The following is an 18,759-nucleotide window of genomic DNA, read 5'->3' as shown; positions in this document are numbered from 1 at the left end:
GGTGCAATCTTCTATTCTTTGGACAAAACAAAGGGTCATTTTGCATTATAAGAAAAGGGAGGGGTATTCATCTTCTACATATATTTACACACACACACACAAACACTCAGATTTCTAAACCTAATAAAAACATTTCCCATCTCCTCTCCTCTACTTCACAAACAGCAGCCGCCGCCGCCAGCCCTCCACGCCGGAGCTCCGAGCTCCGGCGAACACGAACCACGACGCCCCAACCACACCACCAACGATTTATCCATCTCCCCAACACCAACGAACAACCAATCCACACCCCTCGTCTTCTTCGCTGCTCCGGCGAGGAGCTTCTAGCTCCGGTGAACCGGAGCAGCCAACAACCAAACACCGCCACGAACGAAACACCACCACCACTGGCAGTGATGCCGCCCCCCACCACTTCATCTTCCTTTCTCTCCATCAACACCACGAACCAAACATCCCCTTCCCCATTTCAAGCTCTCACCCCATCTCCATTTTTTGCAGCTAGTGGCGCAACAAGCCCTCTCACTTCTCTTTCTAGGGTTTTTGTTTCATTCAGCGAAAATGGTTCTTCCAAATGATGTTGATTTGTTGAACCCACCAGTAGAGCTTGAAAAGAATGAAGCACAAGCTTAATATGAGTCTACTATGACTTGATTATGTTTTGGTTCTAATTTTGTTACCCTTTTTTTTGGAATTGGATTGTTGCTATTATGTTATTTCTATAATGTGCTGGTTCCCTGAGATTACTCATTTGTTCTTTTGCCTAGGTGTTACTGTATTCTTCCTGGCAACATTGTGGTGTTGTGATTTTTTTTTTTTTGGTTGAGCATGTATGAGTTATTTTAAACTAAATGTATCTGTTGGCTGATGAAGAAATTTCCGTCGATTCCCAAGGCCTTCCATGTACAAAGACGGGTTTTTATTTTAAGTTTATTCATTATTTTTTTTAATTCATCCGATAGTTATTTATTTTCTTACTAACATTTTTATTAAGTCTCATGCAGGTATTCAGAGTTTCTTTTTGAAGATGACACTCAAAAGAAGTTCAAATAGCTTCTTAAATTCTTTGTTTATATATATATATATATATATATATATTACATTCTTAAATTATGCAAGCATAAAATATAGTGAAACTTTACTTTTTAGGGTGTAGGTTAGTGGCATTTATTTATGATCTGCTTAGGTGATTTAAATTTTATGTGTTTTAGACAAATTAATATTAGGCAATTATTATTTTTGTAGCTAATATTCTTATAGTTATCATGTTTTGCTAGAGTTTTAATTCAATAACTTAGCACACTTAAGTGAATAAATAGGGTGATTTGCCTCAATATTTAGGCTTTAGAATATACTCTCATAATTAATTGATTAGGCGTACATATTTTACTAGTTAAATTAGTTAGCTCACTTCGAGTGCAAAATAATTTCATGCCCATTTTTTATACCTTTGTCACATACCCAAGCTTCTAAGTTGCACATAACTTTTTTTTTTTAATAATTATTATCACATATGTATAAAATACGTATTGCATGATTATTTATGTGAATATTCATATCGTTCTTTAGTCTAAATTCTATTAATTTTTATAATTAATAAAGCCTTTTTACACATCCCTCGTATAGTTAAATTGGTCCAGCCGGGAACCACATTTGTGGATTCTGAAGGATGCCTAACACTTTCCCTTCGGAATAATTTGAACCCTCACCTAGAATCTCACTTATTTTCGTAGACCATGTTTAGCTGCATGTATTAATAATTTATAGGTACCCTAGTATACCTTAAATGCTAGGTGGCGACTCTGTACATAATTAATTATTTCAGAGCTTCATAAGTTGTACTTTATTTAGCCTTTGGTAAAAATAAGGTGCAACAGCAGATTTTGTAGCTAAGTGTCCGAATTGCTAGCAAGTGAAAGCTGAACACCAGAGGCCTGGTGGCTTGGCTCAGAATATTGATATTCCTGTTTGGAAATGGGAAATGATCAATATGAATTTTGTATCAGGTTTACCTGGTTCAGCTAGGAGACATGACTCTATTTGGGTGATCGTCGACCGACTTACTAAGTCGGCGCACTTTCTTCCAGTCAAGACCACAGATTCAGCAGGAGATTATGCCAAGATGTATGTTAATGAGATTGTCAGATTGCATGGGACACCTGTGTCCATTATTTCAGATCGTGGTGCTCAGTTCACAGCGAACTTCTGGAAATCCTTTCAGAAAGGATTGGGTACCAAGGTGAACCTCAGCACAACTTTCCATCCACAAACAGATGGTCAGGCAGAGCGCACTATTCAGACCCTTGAGGACATGTTGAGAGCATGCGTCCTAGATTTCAAGGGTAATTGGGATGACCATTTACCTCTCATTGAGTTTTCTTATAATAACAGTTATTATGCTAGTATTGGGATGACACCATTTGAATCTCTGTATGGGCGAAGGTGTAGATCACCAATTGGTTGGTTCGAAGTTGTTGAAGCAGGGTTGTTAGGACTAGATTTGGTTTATCAGGCTATGGAGAAAGTCAAGTTAATACAGGAGCGTTTGAAAATGGCTCAGAGTCGCCAGAAGTCTTATACAGATGTGAGACGAAGGGATTTAGAATTTTCAGTTGATGATTGGGTGTTCCTTAAAGTCTCACCCATGAAGGGTGTCATGAGATTTGGCAAGAAGGGGAAACTCAGTCCCAGATATATTGGACCTTACAGAATTCTACGAAAGGTTGGTCTAGTAGCTTATGAACTTGAGTTGCCACAAGATTTGGCTGCTGTTCACCCAGTGTTTCATGTATCCATGTTGAGGAAGTGTGTAGGAGACCCATCGTTGGTTATTCCTGCTAATACTATAACAGTTAAGAATGGCCTCACCTATGAGGAGATCCCCGTAGCCATTCTTGATCGTCAAGTTCACAAGTTGAGAACTAAGGAAATAGCCTCAGTGAAAGTCCTGTGAAGGAGTCAGAAAGTTGAGGAAGCTACATGGGAAGCCGAGGAGGATATGAAATCCAGGTACCCGCACTTGTTTCGAGGTATGTAAGCTTTCTTTTCATGCTTTTGGTCGTGTGTGGCCAATTTATAATGCTATTGTGATGTAGCCCTGTGAGGCAATGATATTATGGGTTATTGTGACAAGTTGGTAGTGCCTTATTACAGGGGAAACTCTGGCGAAATTTTTGTAGAATCCCGAATGGTTATCATTCGAGGACGAATGATCCCAAGGAGGAGATATTGTAACACCTCGTAACTTCGGACAAAAGTTTGACTCATAAGATGATAATATAATGGAACAAATATGAGGGTTATAGGAAGTGTTTTGAAAACCAATTAAGTCATAATAAATGTCTTTGGGCAAAGAAAAGTTGGAAGCCACTCTACGGGGCATGTTTGCAAGTGAGTTTATGGGAGGTCTTACGTCCAACGACCATAACCCTTCTATTAATTTGGAATTTGGGAAAACTTCCTTGATAAAAGTTGTATCCCCTTGAAATGGATTTCCAACGGTATATTATGGGCCTCAAACGGACATCTGTGCAAAAATTTATGCCCATTATACGACAGACTGTCCGAGCAGAAAATTTCGACGGACCATTTGACGGTCCGTAGAACATTTTGATGGTCCGTAAAACAATTATACGGTCCATCAAATTGACTTAGGCCAACGTAAAATGGTCACAGAAAACCATATTTTGCTGGGCAGTTTTACGGTTCATTTTGACGGTCCGTTAAACAATTATACGGTCCGTCAAATTGACTTAGGCCAGCGTAAAATGGTCACAGAAACCCAATTTTTGCTGGGTAGTTTTATGGACCATTTTGACGGTCCGTCAAACAGTTTTACGGTCCGTAAAAATGGGCGTAGAATTGCCCGATGGGTCAGATTTTAAGATGTTAATAAGAGACCCAAACTCATTTTTTTTCATGCCCATTTCTCCTACACGACTCAAGGGTTCTCTAGAGCCATCCAAACACTTCATATGCAAGAATCCAAGTGAAACTAAAGATCCACTTCATCAATCCGCAAAACTAAGTGTGAGAAACACATCAAATCCATTCAAGTCAAGAAATTTCATGGAAGGTGGAACTAGGGTTTTGTTCAAGTGAAGCATTTAAACTCAAGGTTTATTCCTACAATAACTAAGGTAAGTTTTATGATGTTTCATGATGATTAAAGTGTTGATAAGTTCTTGGGAGAATAGTAAATGGATTTGATAAAGAGAATTATATGAACTATGCTGGAGTTTTTGGATTGTTGACTTGGGATTGTTGTATTCATATGGGTGATGAAGAATGATGTTAATTACATCTAATTAAGATTGTAGAATCACCTAGAAGTAATAGAATGGGAATTGGGTGAAGAAATCACCATTGGTGGAGACTGTGGAGCTTCATGCCCACTAAGTGTTTGATAAAATGCTTAGATGACCAAAGCATGAATATTATTGCTAACATAGAATCCCTTTGACTTGTATTGATATAGATCAAAGTTGAAAGGGTTGACAAACATTGTATTACGCTCAAGGGATGGAATTAAGGTATGTGAGGCTAACTATCTACGTTAGGGAATACGCCTCATTCTTCATACTTGTCAGCAATTTGACTCAGAATATAGTTTAGCCCTAGTTTTATGATATGATATAGAACTATTATCTTCTAGGGTTGCAGTTACCGAATTCGTTCATGGTTGTCACTTTGAACATCATGAACTAAGCACGTAATCTTTATAGACTTATGCATTGTTATCACATGAGTCTCACTCAGTGTATAACCAGTTATTTGCATGAGTCCCATAATCAGAAACAGTTATCATGCTATCAGCTATAGCCAGTCTCAGTTTTGTAAATGGTTAATGTTGAACACTTGTATCTGTACTTTTCAGCTTTAGGCCACAGTTTATGCATACGCATTGCTTGGGCCAAAGTCCACAGCTTTTGTGCACAATATTTGGGCCCCAGGCCACAGTTATATTTACAGTTTTACAGGTGATTCTTCATCCAGAACAGGGAGTACTTCAGCTTCTTGCTTTCCTGTTTAGTTCAGTTTCAGTTTCAATTCCAGTATTTTATTGCTTCAGTTGCTTTACATACCAGTACAATTCAAATGTACTGATGTCCTTTTTTATTGCTTGGGGGCCTGCATCTCGCGATGCAGGTAACGATACACAGGTTGATGACTCAGCTAATTAGGAGTGCACATATCAGCTACTGGTGAGCCCCACATTCCTTCGGGGCGTTGTCAGCTATCCAGTTATTTCGGTTTATAGACAGCTCTATCATTCAGTACTCTTAGAGGCTTTATAGACACAGTTAAGACAATCAGATATTTATTATGTTAGCCTTGTTGGCAATTGTTCAATCGTTTTGATTTAGCCATGTTGGCTACTGTCAGCCATATTTCAGATTGTCTAAGTATTTCCGCATTATGATTTCAGTCAGACCTTTAGTATATCATCATGTGTTTAGTTGTTTCCATATTCAGTTATGTTTTGATATCACATGTTGATTCAGTCAGCCAGTTGGTTCGCTCGGTCACATGCAGTCAGACACCGGGTGTCGTGTTACGTTCAGGCCCAGGTTCGGGGCGTGACACTGTCCGCCCAACTGGTCGTAGACCAGTGGTAAATATAATCAACATCATGATCAAACCTCTTCTAGTAACCTCTATGCACTTCTCATGGCCGCCATTTATTCGCTAATGTCCACATAATCACATTAGACTTATAACACATCTCTGGGCCACAACATATAGATACATGTGTTGCGGAACGTGCAGCCCGATCCAATCTCTTATATAGAATCCCTTTATATAATTCTAGTACTCATTCCTTATCTATTCACTTCTAAGCTCTTCTCGTGACCATCAATTATCCATCAACGCTTATATTGTCATATAAAACTCATAAGCATATTTCTAGGCCCTTAAGACTTCTTCCCGCTTAACTAAACATTAGCCAAATCGTGAGATACATCATAAGTCTCTCTTCTAGCACCAAATACCTCATTAGGGATCCTTCGCTATCACTATATTCATGTCCCACAAAACATTCCTTAAGACGCATTCCTAAACTCGTTGGATTGTTATTACTATGGAACTATCGTCATCGCTATATCTCACCTTGAAGGAACAAGTATCATAAGGTGAGATCAATCACAATAAATAATTTCAAAGGTCATAAATAAGCTCAATAATATCATAAGGGTCATGAGATTCATAGGCTTCCAGCATTTGTGGAAGCAACGCTATTATGGATATAGTACAAAGGTTTATAACAGGGAATCATGTCTTTAGAAAGAAAAGGTTTAGCCTTACATACCTTTCAGTCTTCTTAGTCACCTAACGTTTATTCTCCCAAGCTCGTACATCTACATATAAATCATTCATACTATCATTAGACTCATTGCCACACACTTATCTCAAGCATTTAAATGAAACCCCTTTTAGAATCTGCCGAATTTCGGGCAGCATCTCCCTTATTTGTATGCCTAGCCCAAAATCATAATCCAACAACCAACAACAATAACAACAATACCAACATCAACCACAATATTATCAATACCAATATATTCCATAAAATATCCCACACGACATTTGTCCAATTTTCCACCAACATATCCATTATACAATTATTCAACAACTCTACTTCCGTAAATAAACCTATATCCATATCAATAAGGAGAGATTCATACCTTATTCCCACTAGTACTGCGATATCTCCAATATTTTCCTTGAATTCCAACCAAGGTTCACCACAATACGATAGTATAATCGCAACTACGCGCTGTCCGAACTTAAATCCGAAGATTATACTTAATTCGCGTTAAAATTTTGTGGAGGAAAGGTTGGGAGAATTTTCTAAAGAGTTTTGGATATTTTGAGAGGTGTTTTTGGATGAAAAATGAGGGGTAAAACCCCTTTTATAAGGTGCTAAAGTCGGTTCGGTACTGTAGTAGTTATTGTAGCAGTGGGGCTACTGTAGCACGTTGGTTACTGTAGCATGTGTTTCTGCTCTGTCATCCTAACTTGTAACGTCCATAGTTATCTACTCCGATGTCGTATCGACGAGCGGTTTGTTGTGTTGGAAACTAGACTCGACGAACTTCATTTTAGGCTTTTTCTTTGCTTCAAAACTTCTCATATACTAAAAGATATTCTTTCTCAAAGTTGGACCAAAATTGCCCCTCATATCTTCCATAAAATCCAAGGTCTCAATTGCTTATTTCTTCAACTCTATTTGGTCGTGAGACTTCCCGGTACTCCTCATATATACTTTATCCATAAGGATACCCAATAATTATATCATTCCTTAAACCCGAAAGACGGTTCATCTTGATCATAATTCCACGTACTTGTACTTAAACTTAGCGAACGTTCATCTAGAAGTACGGGGTGTAACACACATGTTCTTTTCCCTATTTTATTTCTATTAAAGAACCACATGGCAATATATTGAGTATACAAAAATAATTTTAAAAAAAATCTACCTTAACTACCTTGTTAACTATTCAATAACAAACTTTCTTTTGTCCCAATTTATGTGGCACACTTTCGTTTTTAGGCTGTCTAAAAAAGAATGTCATATTTTTATATTTAAAAATAATTTAATTTTATGAGATGATTTGCCGCTACACAAATAGGTAAAGTTTGCCATATACTTATTGGCAATGTCAGTATTATTGTACTTACTTGAGTTGATCTCAATTCATTTCTTAAAATACTTAAATTGACCTCAAAGCTATCCTTGGATATGAGAATTTATTCCCTCATTGTTTTCCTTATATAGTAGGAGTAATGGATTTGGATTTCCAAAGAGTTAAAATATATAGCTCCCAAACCCAAACTTCTGCACTCTCTAGCTAGCAGACCAGCTATGGAAATTAACGGTGTCAACATCTAGGGGTGTACATGGATCGGATGGGTTCGGATTTTTTAAACACCAAATCAAACCAATTGCGTCGGGTTTTTAAATTTATACACCAAATCAAACTAATAAAATTCGGGGTTTTCAACCTCGGGTTTTCTTGGGTTATTCGGTTTTCTCGGATTTTTCGTTTTTTTTTTTCGGAATAGTCTTGATACAATACATATAACTTTTACTTCAAATATTTTTGTCCTAGTAAGATACAAATATATTATTAAGGTGTTTCTTAAGAAAATAACACAAAATGTGAGAAGAGTGATAACATTGTATTAAAATATTCAACAAAAACTAATAAAATCGGTTAAAATAAATATTGCTAATTAACAAGCCATAAAGAAAATGATCATAATCTAAAAATACTAAGTCATGCTAAAATAAGCACGGCTAATAAGTATTAGTTACATGAAAAAGAAAAAAAACTTAAGTTATATATTTTCACTCTCTAAACTAATTATGCAAAACTAAAGAATAGATATCCAACATTATTGTCATTCGTAGTGGTAAATTGAATTTCTTTTGTTAGCGTTAGTGTTGAGCTGGTTTTGGTTTGAACTTTATTTGAGTTACAAATATCCATAGGATATAAAACTTATTGACATTCAAAATTCTAAGTTCAAGCTTGAATAATATGATAATAAATAAAAAAAACTACGAAAAAATAAAAGAAATATCTATAAATTCCATTACAAATAAATATTTTTATGTATAAAATATTTTAAAAATTGAATACATGTAATGTCGGGTTGGTTTGGTTCGGTTCGGTTTGACTTTTTTTAGTTAAAACCAAACCAAACCAATTATGATCGGGTTTTTTTTTTCTCAACACCAAACCAAGTCAAACCAAACCACTAATCGGGTTTTTTTCTCGATTTGACTCGGTTTATCGGTTTGGTGCGGTTTGTCGGTTTACTTTGTACACCCCTATCAACATCGATGAGGTTGTCCTCCAAGATTTGTGCAAGCCGAGATCTTCCTCGGGTGGACGGAAAATTCAAAAAGTTCCACCATGTTTACGAGATGAGAACAAGGACCATCTTTATGTTCCAAAGATTGTTTCTTTTGGGCCTTTTCATCATGGAAACCCAAAGTTTCAAATTACGGAGGAATACAAATATAAAGTGATGCACCGCTTGATTCCAGGGGACGATGACGTGGTTAATATTTACAATAGTTTTCTTGTTAGCATCAAGGAAATCAGAAATTGTTACGTTGAAGGTTCTACGGACCGTTATAGTGATGCTGAGTTAGCTCGAATGTTGCTACTCGATGCGTGTTTACTTTTGAGCTATATGCTAGATATCAGATCTGCTGTTGGTGCACTTGACCTAGCAACAATATATGCAATTATAGATGATATATTATTACTCGAGTCGAGAACCAAATTCCACTCTGGATTCTCAAGAGGTTGGCCACCTCGATATTTGGTGATGGTAATATTATTGCACGAGGTAAAAAGTACTCCTCCTGGAAGGAATTGCTTGGCAAGTTCTGCAAGAAATTGGTTTTCTCCGTGTTTGAAGAGGCAATTATTGAAATAGGGAGTAGTGATGATGATTGTCTTCAAAAGTACTATATAAGTCACAATACTTAACAATTTAAAGACATATGAAACAGTTGTGGTCAAAGAAAAACTCGTTTGACTCTCGAATCTAAACGCCGCTACATAAATTGTTACACGGTCGTATTTATTAGAGAATAATTTCAGAGATCTTTTTTGAGGTTTGGTTTTATGATACAATTTTTTTTTTTTTGTGGTTTACGATATTAGTCTTAACTAAATTCCAATGTTCGTGATTAAATCGTGCTTCCAATATTGTTGTGACATGGAGGAAACAGACCAACGTAATTATTTTTGAAAATTAAATCAAGGGACATAAGCTAAATATTGTAAACCACAAGAGAAGTTTGTGTTACTAAATTAGACTTGATGAGAAATCTCTAAAATTACCTTTTACATATTAGAATATGTTTGTCTAGTTTTAACAAATCACAATATTAGATCCTTAATTCGTTAGCATGACATATTTCCATCTTTTTATTGTCACGTACATCTTTCAGATGCGCTAGACTTTCCAAAAAACAAAGAAGAATTGGTCGTATAAACTCGTTTTGGTCAGTTAGAGACCTCAAATCAAAAGGTATTTTGTGTAAGCCAAGTAGCCTACTAACTCTCAATGGAATCAAATTCAAATCTTACTACTTGTTTGCGCTGCTCGAGCTTCCACCTTTACTTATCGACACCGACTACATGGTAATGTATATGAACATGATCAGATAATAGAGACGAGCTTATGAGACGAGCAATATTGGCATGTCAGGAGCTCATTATCAGATAATAGATTGCGTCAACTTTGTGAAATCGCTCATAATTAGCGCTGAGGATGTCAAAGAACTACGAGAGCAAGGAATACTCTTCAATGGTTTAGGAACAGATAAGGAAGTCGTCAAAGTGTTGCAAGAGATTTCCGCTGGTCCTTTAGTTTCCGTTGGTAGCTTGGATGTCAAACGGGAAATTCAACAACATACTGGCAGCTAAATTTGGCAGAGTTGTTTTGGACTCATTTTAGTAGTCCATGGTCATTTATAACTTTGCTTGTAGCAATTGTACTACTTGGCTTAACTCTTGCCCAAACCTATTTTACTATCTATCCTAGGAAGTAATGTATTTATGTAGCCACTATTCTATATGTGCTTTGGTATTTGGAATTAATAAGCTCCATAGTTTTGTTTTTTTTTTCTTTCGTTGTTTGTATTATTTGTTTTAAATGGCTCTTGTAGCTCGTGCTTTTGTTCAACAAATATGGTGATCAATAAAGTTGCATAATATTTATCAATTTGAATCTTATTTTGGTCACATGAAACACCCACATATGGGGGAAATGAAAGACGAAATTGTTGGGAATAAACCCAACAGAAATAATATTCACGGTATTCTTTCATATCGTCCTCATCCAAAACAGTTTTCTTGCACACGTTCTTCATCGACAGCCATTTTCTTATGCACCCCACATGAAAATCATGGCTGCACGATTTCAGCGTCCCAACATCATCCATGTTCACATACTCTTCCTTCAAACGCAACCACATACAAAGCCCACTTGTTAGAATTCAATCGTTCTCCTTACTCGCAAGAAAAGCAAAAGCTCTCTATGAACTAATAGACTGGTGGAAAAAACTACTCAATGCAGAGTCCCGTCTCAATGAGTAAATCCGCACGGAATCATAATGATGAAAGGATTTAAGTTACTTTTTACACTATCAGTGAAGTTAGTTACAAGTAATGTTTATCACAGAGATTTACTTGTAATTACTTAATTAGTGACACGATTATTGTGTATGCATAGAATTTAAACTCATTGTAAATGCATTTAGGAGAATCCACAATTCTTGAAGTCATAATATCTATATTTTACCTGAATGATATACATTTCTGACAAGATAACAATACTCACCAAACAGATAACACAATTTCCTTCCTCACGAATTTGGTCTGAGGAACAATAAATTGACTCGGTCATACACTTTGAAATCAGCTCCTCCGCCAAACCAGGATTTACACGGCCAATTCTTTCTCCCAGTGCAAGAAATTCCTGGTCAAGTCGAAAGTATCGAAGCTGAGCAAATGGCTGTAAGTTGAAAACAGAAAGCGAGACAAAGCTGCAAGTAGAGTTTCAGCATTTACCTCATAGCCCATGTCGTCAATGTCAAGTCTCATGTCCCTATGCTGATCACACATGCTTCTGGATCCATAATAAGTGGAACGAGCTGGAAGAATAACACCCTGAAAGAACCCCAAAAGATTCACATTCAACATGTCATGAAGGTGATGTTCAGAGATAGTAGAAATGATCAACCAAAACATCATATTAAAACCAAGTTGCCATCTGCAGTTATCTGTATTTCCCAGTGTGCCAAATTGGAATAAACAAGTGTCAATACCAAAAAGCAAAATAAACACTAAATTATAAGCTGTGAAAATTGAGGATCTCTGACTGAATTTCATCAAAGACTGACTGGACATAAGAAGGATCACAAGTCAAACAGCTTAAATTAATGACACAACCCTAAATATCATAAAACAGTGTGCATGCATATATATTCCCAGTTAATCTTTCAAAGTGAAGCACATAATTCCCAACATTAGTTGGTCAAAGAATTGTATGAAGTACACCTGGTAGCATCTATGATTTAACTAAAAAGAATTTACACCAATATGTATGCACACATGTAAAGCAGAACAAGACTTTTGACATTCTTGTGGAATGAAGCAGAAAGGTCATTTTTTGATAAGAGTATAAGAAAAAGAATGTACTGGACATTCATGCAGTGGAATGAACCAAGACAACTAGATGAATGTCATGATGACAAAAGACATTGTATCTGCTATAGGGAGCCTAGACAGGAGCTAAGACCTTCAAAAAAGACGACATGACAATTTCTTGTATAAGATGAGCATACACACCTCAGATGCAAGTTGCTCACGGAAACCTGCATCACTAGCCAATGATCTGTACCTATCACGAGATACCCTAGCTCTCCCATTTCGGTCGCTACTACGCAGTCCTAGAGTATACAATGGCCGTGAATGTCTTGAGGAGTAACCTTCAGCAAACAACTGTGATGCGTCATCTGAAGTATCAACATGCCCATGGCGCAAATAGCTTGAAGAAGCCCAAAAAGCAGGGGAAGATCTTTGATTGTAGCTACTTCGGACTCCCTCGAAGATTGCAAGTTGCCAGGCAAATGTTGAGGAAAGGAACTTCTGTTGGAGTTGAAATCATTGTGGTAATTCCCCATCTCCAGAGAGGTAGAGATATTGCCGGCAACCATATCATGGTGATTCATATCATAACAATAGAAGCTTGAATCTGCAGTTTGCAAAACATTACTATTAAATTCAAAACATAACAAAGGATAACAAAATAATTTAAGAAACTAACCAGGAGGGAAATTCCTCCCATGAGCAGCAGCAAGCGGCATGACTGCATGGTTCCATTGCCTTGCTGAAGAATTGAAGTTGGAGCTAGATGCGCCGGAGTTTTTCCATCTTTTTATTGTAAAGTGCATTTTGCAGATTCGCCGGAATTTGCAGAAAAACAAAGAAAAGTTAATGGTATCAACGTCAGTTAGAGACCTCAAATCAAAAGGCATTTTGTGTAAGCCAAGTAGCCTACACACTCTCACAGGAATCAAATTCAAACCTTACAACTTGTTTGCGCAGCTCGAGCTTCCACCTTTACGTATCGACACCATCTACATGGTAAAGTATGCAAACATGATAGCTTATGAGATCACATTGACAAGTCGGCAAGGGAAATTGCCTATCAGATAACAAATTACGTCAACTTTATGAAATCGCTCGTAATAAGCGCTGAGGAGGTCAAAGAATTACGCGAGCAAGGAATACTCTTCAATGGTTTAGGAACAGATAAGGAAGTCGTCAAAATGTTGCAAGAGATTCCAGCTGGTCCTTTAGTATCCTATGGTAACTTTTTGCATGTCAAACGGGAAATGCAACAACATACTAGCAGCAAAAAAAGAATATTTTTGGCAGAGTTGTTTTGGACTCATTTTAGTAGTCCATGGTCATTTACGACTTTGCTTGTAGCAATTGTACTACTTGGCTTAACTCTCGCCCAAACCTATTTTACTATCTATCCTAGGAAGTAATGTATTTATGTAGCCACTATTCTATATGTGCTTTGGTATTTGGAATTAATAAGCTCCATAGTTTTGCTTTTTTTCGTTGTTTGTGTTATTTGTTTTAAATGGCTCTTGTAGCTCGTGCTTTTGTTCAACAAATATGGTGATCAATAAAGTTGCATAATATTTATCAATTTGAATCTTATTTTGGTCATATGAATCACCCACATATGGGGGAAATGAAAGACGAAATTGTTGGGAATAAACTCGCCACAGAAATAATATTCACGGTATTTACAGCGGAATAATAATGTCGTATCGTGATACGGTTAATCAATAAGAATAAAAAAGAGCGATAATGACACAAAGATTTTTACGTCGAAACCCAAAAGGGAAAAAACCACAGGCCGAGAGAAGCAACTGATATCACTATAGCAAGGATTTTACACTTTGTAAATCTGAGTAAAATATTCCAAAGATCACTACACACTCAAAAGAAATAACCCTCTTTTAAGATTTTCTCATCTCACTACAATATACTCACACTCTTTATTTTTCCTCACAGATTATTTCTCTATTCGCGAGAAATTTGTTCATGATTTAGATTTTAGAGTTTTGGAAATCTACATTGGTTGGTACTTATTTGTCCATGTTAGTTATAGTATATGTCACGCCCCGAACCATGGCCTGGACGTAACACGGCACTCGGTGCCTGACTGCATGTGACCGAGCGAACCACATGACTTGCTGAATCATCATGATACATAACATAAGCGGAATATAATGTGAATGCATGATGAGCCTTTATAAAACGTAGTAAGTCATAATACTTAATAAAATACTTGTTTAAACATGAGCGAGCCAAAATGGCTATACGACTCCAAATGTCTGACATGACATAACTGACTTGTCTGGTCTATGAAACCTCTATCATGAGTCTGACTGGAAAACATACTTACTGGGACAAGGCCCCCAGCATACCTTTAAATGCAACATTAATTAAAGAAATACAATGTCTAAACCCCGAATGAGATGAGGCTCACCAATACGCTGGTACGTACAAATCCTAATGATCAGAAGCGTCGTCCTGTAAATCTGTACCTACATCGTGAAATACAGGCCCCCGGGAAATAAAAGGCGACGTCAGCACATTGAATGTACTGGTATGTAAAGCAATTGAAAGAAACAACATGGAACATGGGATAACATGATAAGAACTGAAACTGAAAACTTGGACATGAACATGAGCATGAGCATGAGTACATATATATATATATATATATATATATATATATATATATATATATATATATATATATATATATATATATATATATATAACATGAGTAAAATATGATAAGTAGGGAGAGCATTTCATAAACCGACACATAATATCACCACGTGGGTACGTGGAGTCTGGTACCTCGCCGGACCAGCAGAGCCCTCATACCTTGCCAGAGTATAAGGTAGTAAATCACCACGTGGGTACGTGGAGTCTGGTACCTCGTCGGACCAGCAGAGCCTTCATACCTTGCCCGAGTATAAGGTAGTAAGGTACCTGATGGATCCATTCAGTGTAAAATTAAGGTATCGTCTTATTTGGGCGGAGCGATCCTTGTCCTACGTTGGCTACGTAGTTTCAGGCTATCTGAGCCTTCTCGGTAATTTGTGCAACTCCCCAAAACATTAACATAATATAGTTGGCTAAGAAGCCCATGATTTTCGTGAATTAACTTGTACTTGTCTTGAAATCACGATTTCACCAAATAACTTGTAAACATAGTTTCATGAAATAGCTTGTAAACATATTTTTGATTCATGAGTAATAACAATAGTTCATAATCATATATTTATAATTGTCTTGAAAACATGATTGTAACTTGCAAATAAGATCATAAAGTTTCATATGAACATGATGAGAACACATGAGGAAGAATTCATGATTCATGGATTAAGCTAGGATTCCTAATATCCATAATGGAAGATTAGGAATACAATAACGAACATAGATACAAAATTCATGTACATACATACATAATTACGGGCTACCAATATGTTAGGTTTAATGCCCTAGGATTTGAACTTCATAGATTTTAGGAAACAGATCACGGGGAAGAACGTAGAGATTCCCACATGTGGATGAAAGTTATACATACCTTAACTTCCCGCTTCTGAGCGTATCACAATGTCCTTCAATCCCTTCAACTTCTGTCACGCCCCGAACCATGGCCTGGACGTAACACGGCACTCGGTGCCTGACTGCATGTGACCGAGCGAACCACATGGCTTGCTGAACTATCATGAGGCATACATGAGCGGAAATATAACGTGAATGCATGATGAGCCTTTATAAAACGTAATAAGTCATAATACTTAATAAAAACACTTGTTTAAACATGAGTGTGGAAATAACATGAATGAGCCAAAAATGGCTATACGACTCCGAATGTCTGACATAACATAACTGACTTGTCTAGTCTATGAAACCTCTATCGTGATCCGACTGGAAAACATACTTACTGGGACAAGGCCCCCAGCATACCTTAGATGCATAATTAATCATAAAACAAAAGTTGACTAAACCCCGAATGAGATGGGGCTCACCAATAAGCTGATACGAATGTTGTCCTACTGAGCAGATATGTCGTCCTGTGTATCAATACCTGCATCGTGAAATGCAGGCCCCCGGGCAATAAAAAGGGGACGTCAGCACATTGAATGTACTGGTATGTAAAACAACTGAAAGAAATAACATGGGACATGGAATAACATGATAAGAACTGAAACTGAAAACCTGGACATGAACATGAGTGCATACATATACATATAGAACATGGTAAAAATATCATAAGTAGGGAGAGCAATAACTTATAACCGATCCATGGTCTGGTGCTTGCGTCCCGCCAGCAGAACACTCAGTCCTTGCCAGGGAACATGAGATTTAATAAAGTATGAAAGGATCCAGTCATTATGAGAGATCGTCCGGGACATGGGTGGAGCGATCCTCATCCTACGGTGGCTACGTAGTTTCAGGCTATCTGAAGCCCTCCTCGGTAATTAATGCAACTCCCAAAACATGAACATGTAAAATAGTGGCACTTGCTGCCCATGGTATATCATGAATCGTAACTTGCTTGTACATAGTATTCATGATCATAACTTGCTTGTACATGGTTTTCATGAATCATAACTTGCTTGTACATGGTTTTCATGAATCATAACTTGCTTGTACATGGTTTTCATAAATCATAACTTGCTTGTACATGGTTTTCATGAATCATAACTTGCTTGTACATGGTTTTCATAAATCATAACTTGCTTGTACATGGTTTTCATAAATCATAACTTGCTTGTACATGGTTTTCATAAATCATAACTTGTAAATATAGTTTCATAAGATAACTTGTCATCGTCTTGCCAAACATGTTTTTGATGCATGAGTAATAACAATAGTTCATAATCATATATTTGTAATTGACTTGGAAACACGCTTGTAACTTGCAAACTAAAATCATTAAGTTTCATATGAACATAATGAGAACACATGAGGAAGAATTCATGATCTATGAATTCAGCTAGGGTTCCTAATAACCGTAATGGAAGATTAGGAATACAACAACGAATATAGATACAAAATTCATGTACATAAATACTTAAATACGGGCTACCAATATGTTGGATTTAGTGCCCTAAGATTTGAACTTCATGGATATCAAGGAAACGAAGCATGGGGAAGAACATAGAGATTCCCTCATGTGGATGGAAGTTCTACATACCTTAGTTGTTCCAAACCTTGAATTAAAGACTTGGATTTTGAAGAAGATTTCCTAAATCTTGATTCTTGAATCTTGAGATGGGTTTTCTTGAAAACCCTAGATTAGGAATGATTATTTCTTGTTTAGATTACAAGGATATATGTTAGAATTGAGTTGGAATAATTGGAATGGACTTACCTTGGTGTTCTTGATGTTGGAGGAGAGTAGGAGGTCGTTCTAGGGTTTGAGGGAGTGAAAAATAATGAGTTGAACTGATATGGACGAATATATAGTGTTCTGGAACATTGCAGTTTACGTCCAGCAAAATACTGGCCGTATTTCAGTTTACGGGCACTGTTCATGGCCGTATACTGCAATACGGTCCGTATTCTGCCATTTGGACTGCACTGCATCGCTCAGTAAAATGGCCATAACTTTTTGCACAGATGTCCGTTTGACCCCCGTAAGATACCGTTGGAAAGGTATTTCAATGCTCTACAACTTTCATCAAGGAAGTTTTCCCAAATTCCAAACACGTTTTGAAATACGGGCCGTAAAGTGAAATACGGTCCGTATTTAACCATATGACCTCAAAATGTCAAATTCCAGAATGTTCAGAAATTCTTGGTTTCAGTTTACGGGCACTGTTCATGGTCGTAAATTGAAATACGACCACTGTTCATGGGCGTAAACCACCATATCACAACTGAGCGGGAAAATTTCAATTCTCACATTCTTTATCTAATGTTCTAAGTCTAGGATCGTGGTTAAAACTTTCGTTAAAAGTACAGGGTGTTACAACTTCAATCTATAGCAATACAGTCATAGGGATTCTATATTAGCAACAATATTCATGCTTTGTTCATCTAAGCATTTTATCAAACACTTAGTGGGCATGAAGCTCTATAACCCTCATTAATGGTGTTTTCTTCACCCAATCCCCATTCTATTACTTCTAGCTAATTCTACAATCTCAATTAGATGTAATTAACATCATTCTTCATCACCCGTATGAATACAACAATCCCAAGTCAACAATCCAACAACTCTAGCATAATTCATATAATTATCTTCATCAAACCCAATTATTATTCTCCAAAGAATTCATCAATTCATAACTATAAATGATTTGGGAATAGAAACATTACCTCTTATGAGTAGTCACCACGAAATCAACACCCCCAAGTTCGATCTTTAGTTTAGAATGACGGCAACAACTTGTACTACACTTTATCCTTCACGAGCCTCGGGATTCGGGGCCTTCAACTTGGTTGATTCTCTACTTTCTCTCTCTAATTTCCCCTCTCTCTCTCTCTAAAATCGGAAGTTATGGGGAAAATGGGCCGCTAGGGTTAACATTTCCCTTATATACCAAGGGGAAATGGGTTTGACCCAACTTGAAAATGGGTTGGGACCTTTCTGCCTTAAAACGTCCATATCTCCCTATAC

The 18,759-nt window shown here is 37.0% G+C and overlaps 1 protein-coding gene across 2 annotated transcripts; it reads right to left on the bottom strand.

The window, feature by feature from the left end:
• Positions 1-11,593: 11,593 nt before the first annotated feature.
• Positions 11,594-12,986, bottom strand: LOC132633693 (uncharacterized). Of its 2 annotated transcripts, XR_009579749.1 has the most exons (3): positions 12,853-12,986; positions 12,375-12,780; positions 11,594-11,693 (listed from the first exon to the last, which is right to left on the bottom strand). XR_009579749.1 is itself a non-coding variant. In XM_060350204.1 (2 exons), exons 1-2 carry the CDS (start codon positions 12,977-12,979, stop codon positions 12,476-12,478), a joined length of 432 nt encoding a protein of 143 aa, XP_060206187.1. In that variant the 5' UTR covers positions 12,980-12,986; the 3' UTR covers positions 11,816-12,475. The 2 variants fall into 2 exon arrangements, 1 of the variants encoding a protein (XP_060206187.1); XM_060350204.1 differs by lacking the exon at positions 11,594-11,693 and having other exon boundaries at positions 11,816-12,780.
• Between the last annotated feature and the right edge of the window lie 5,773 nt (positions 12,987-18,759).

This window comes from Lycium barbarum, chromosome 3, assembly GCF_019175385.1.
Source record: "Lycium barbarum isolate Lr01 chromosome 3, ASM1917538v2, whole genome shotgun sequence".
Lineage (NCBI taxonomy): Eukaryota > Viridiplantae > Streptophyta > Magnoliopsida > Solanales > Solanaceae > Lycium > Lycium barbarum.
Note: the sequence above shows the minus strand (reverse complement) of the source record. Positions and strands in the feature narration are given on the sequence as shown.

What these genes read in the sequence shown, in the direction of transcription:
- LOC132633693 (XM_060350204.1), bottom strand. Translation starts at nt 12,979, where the DNA reads ATGCACTTTACAATAAAAAGATGGAAAAACTCCGGCGCATCTAGCTCC. An exon ending in TGGGAGGAATTTCCCTCCTG is followed by an intron (nt 12,781 to 12,852) that starts GTTAGTTTCTTA and finishes TGCAAACTGCAG; the next exon opens with ATTCAAGCTTCTATTGTTAT.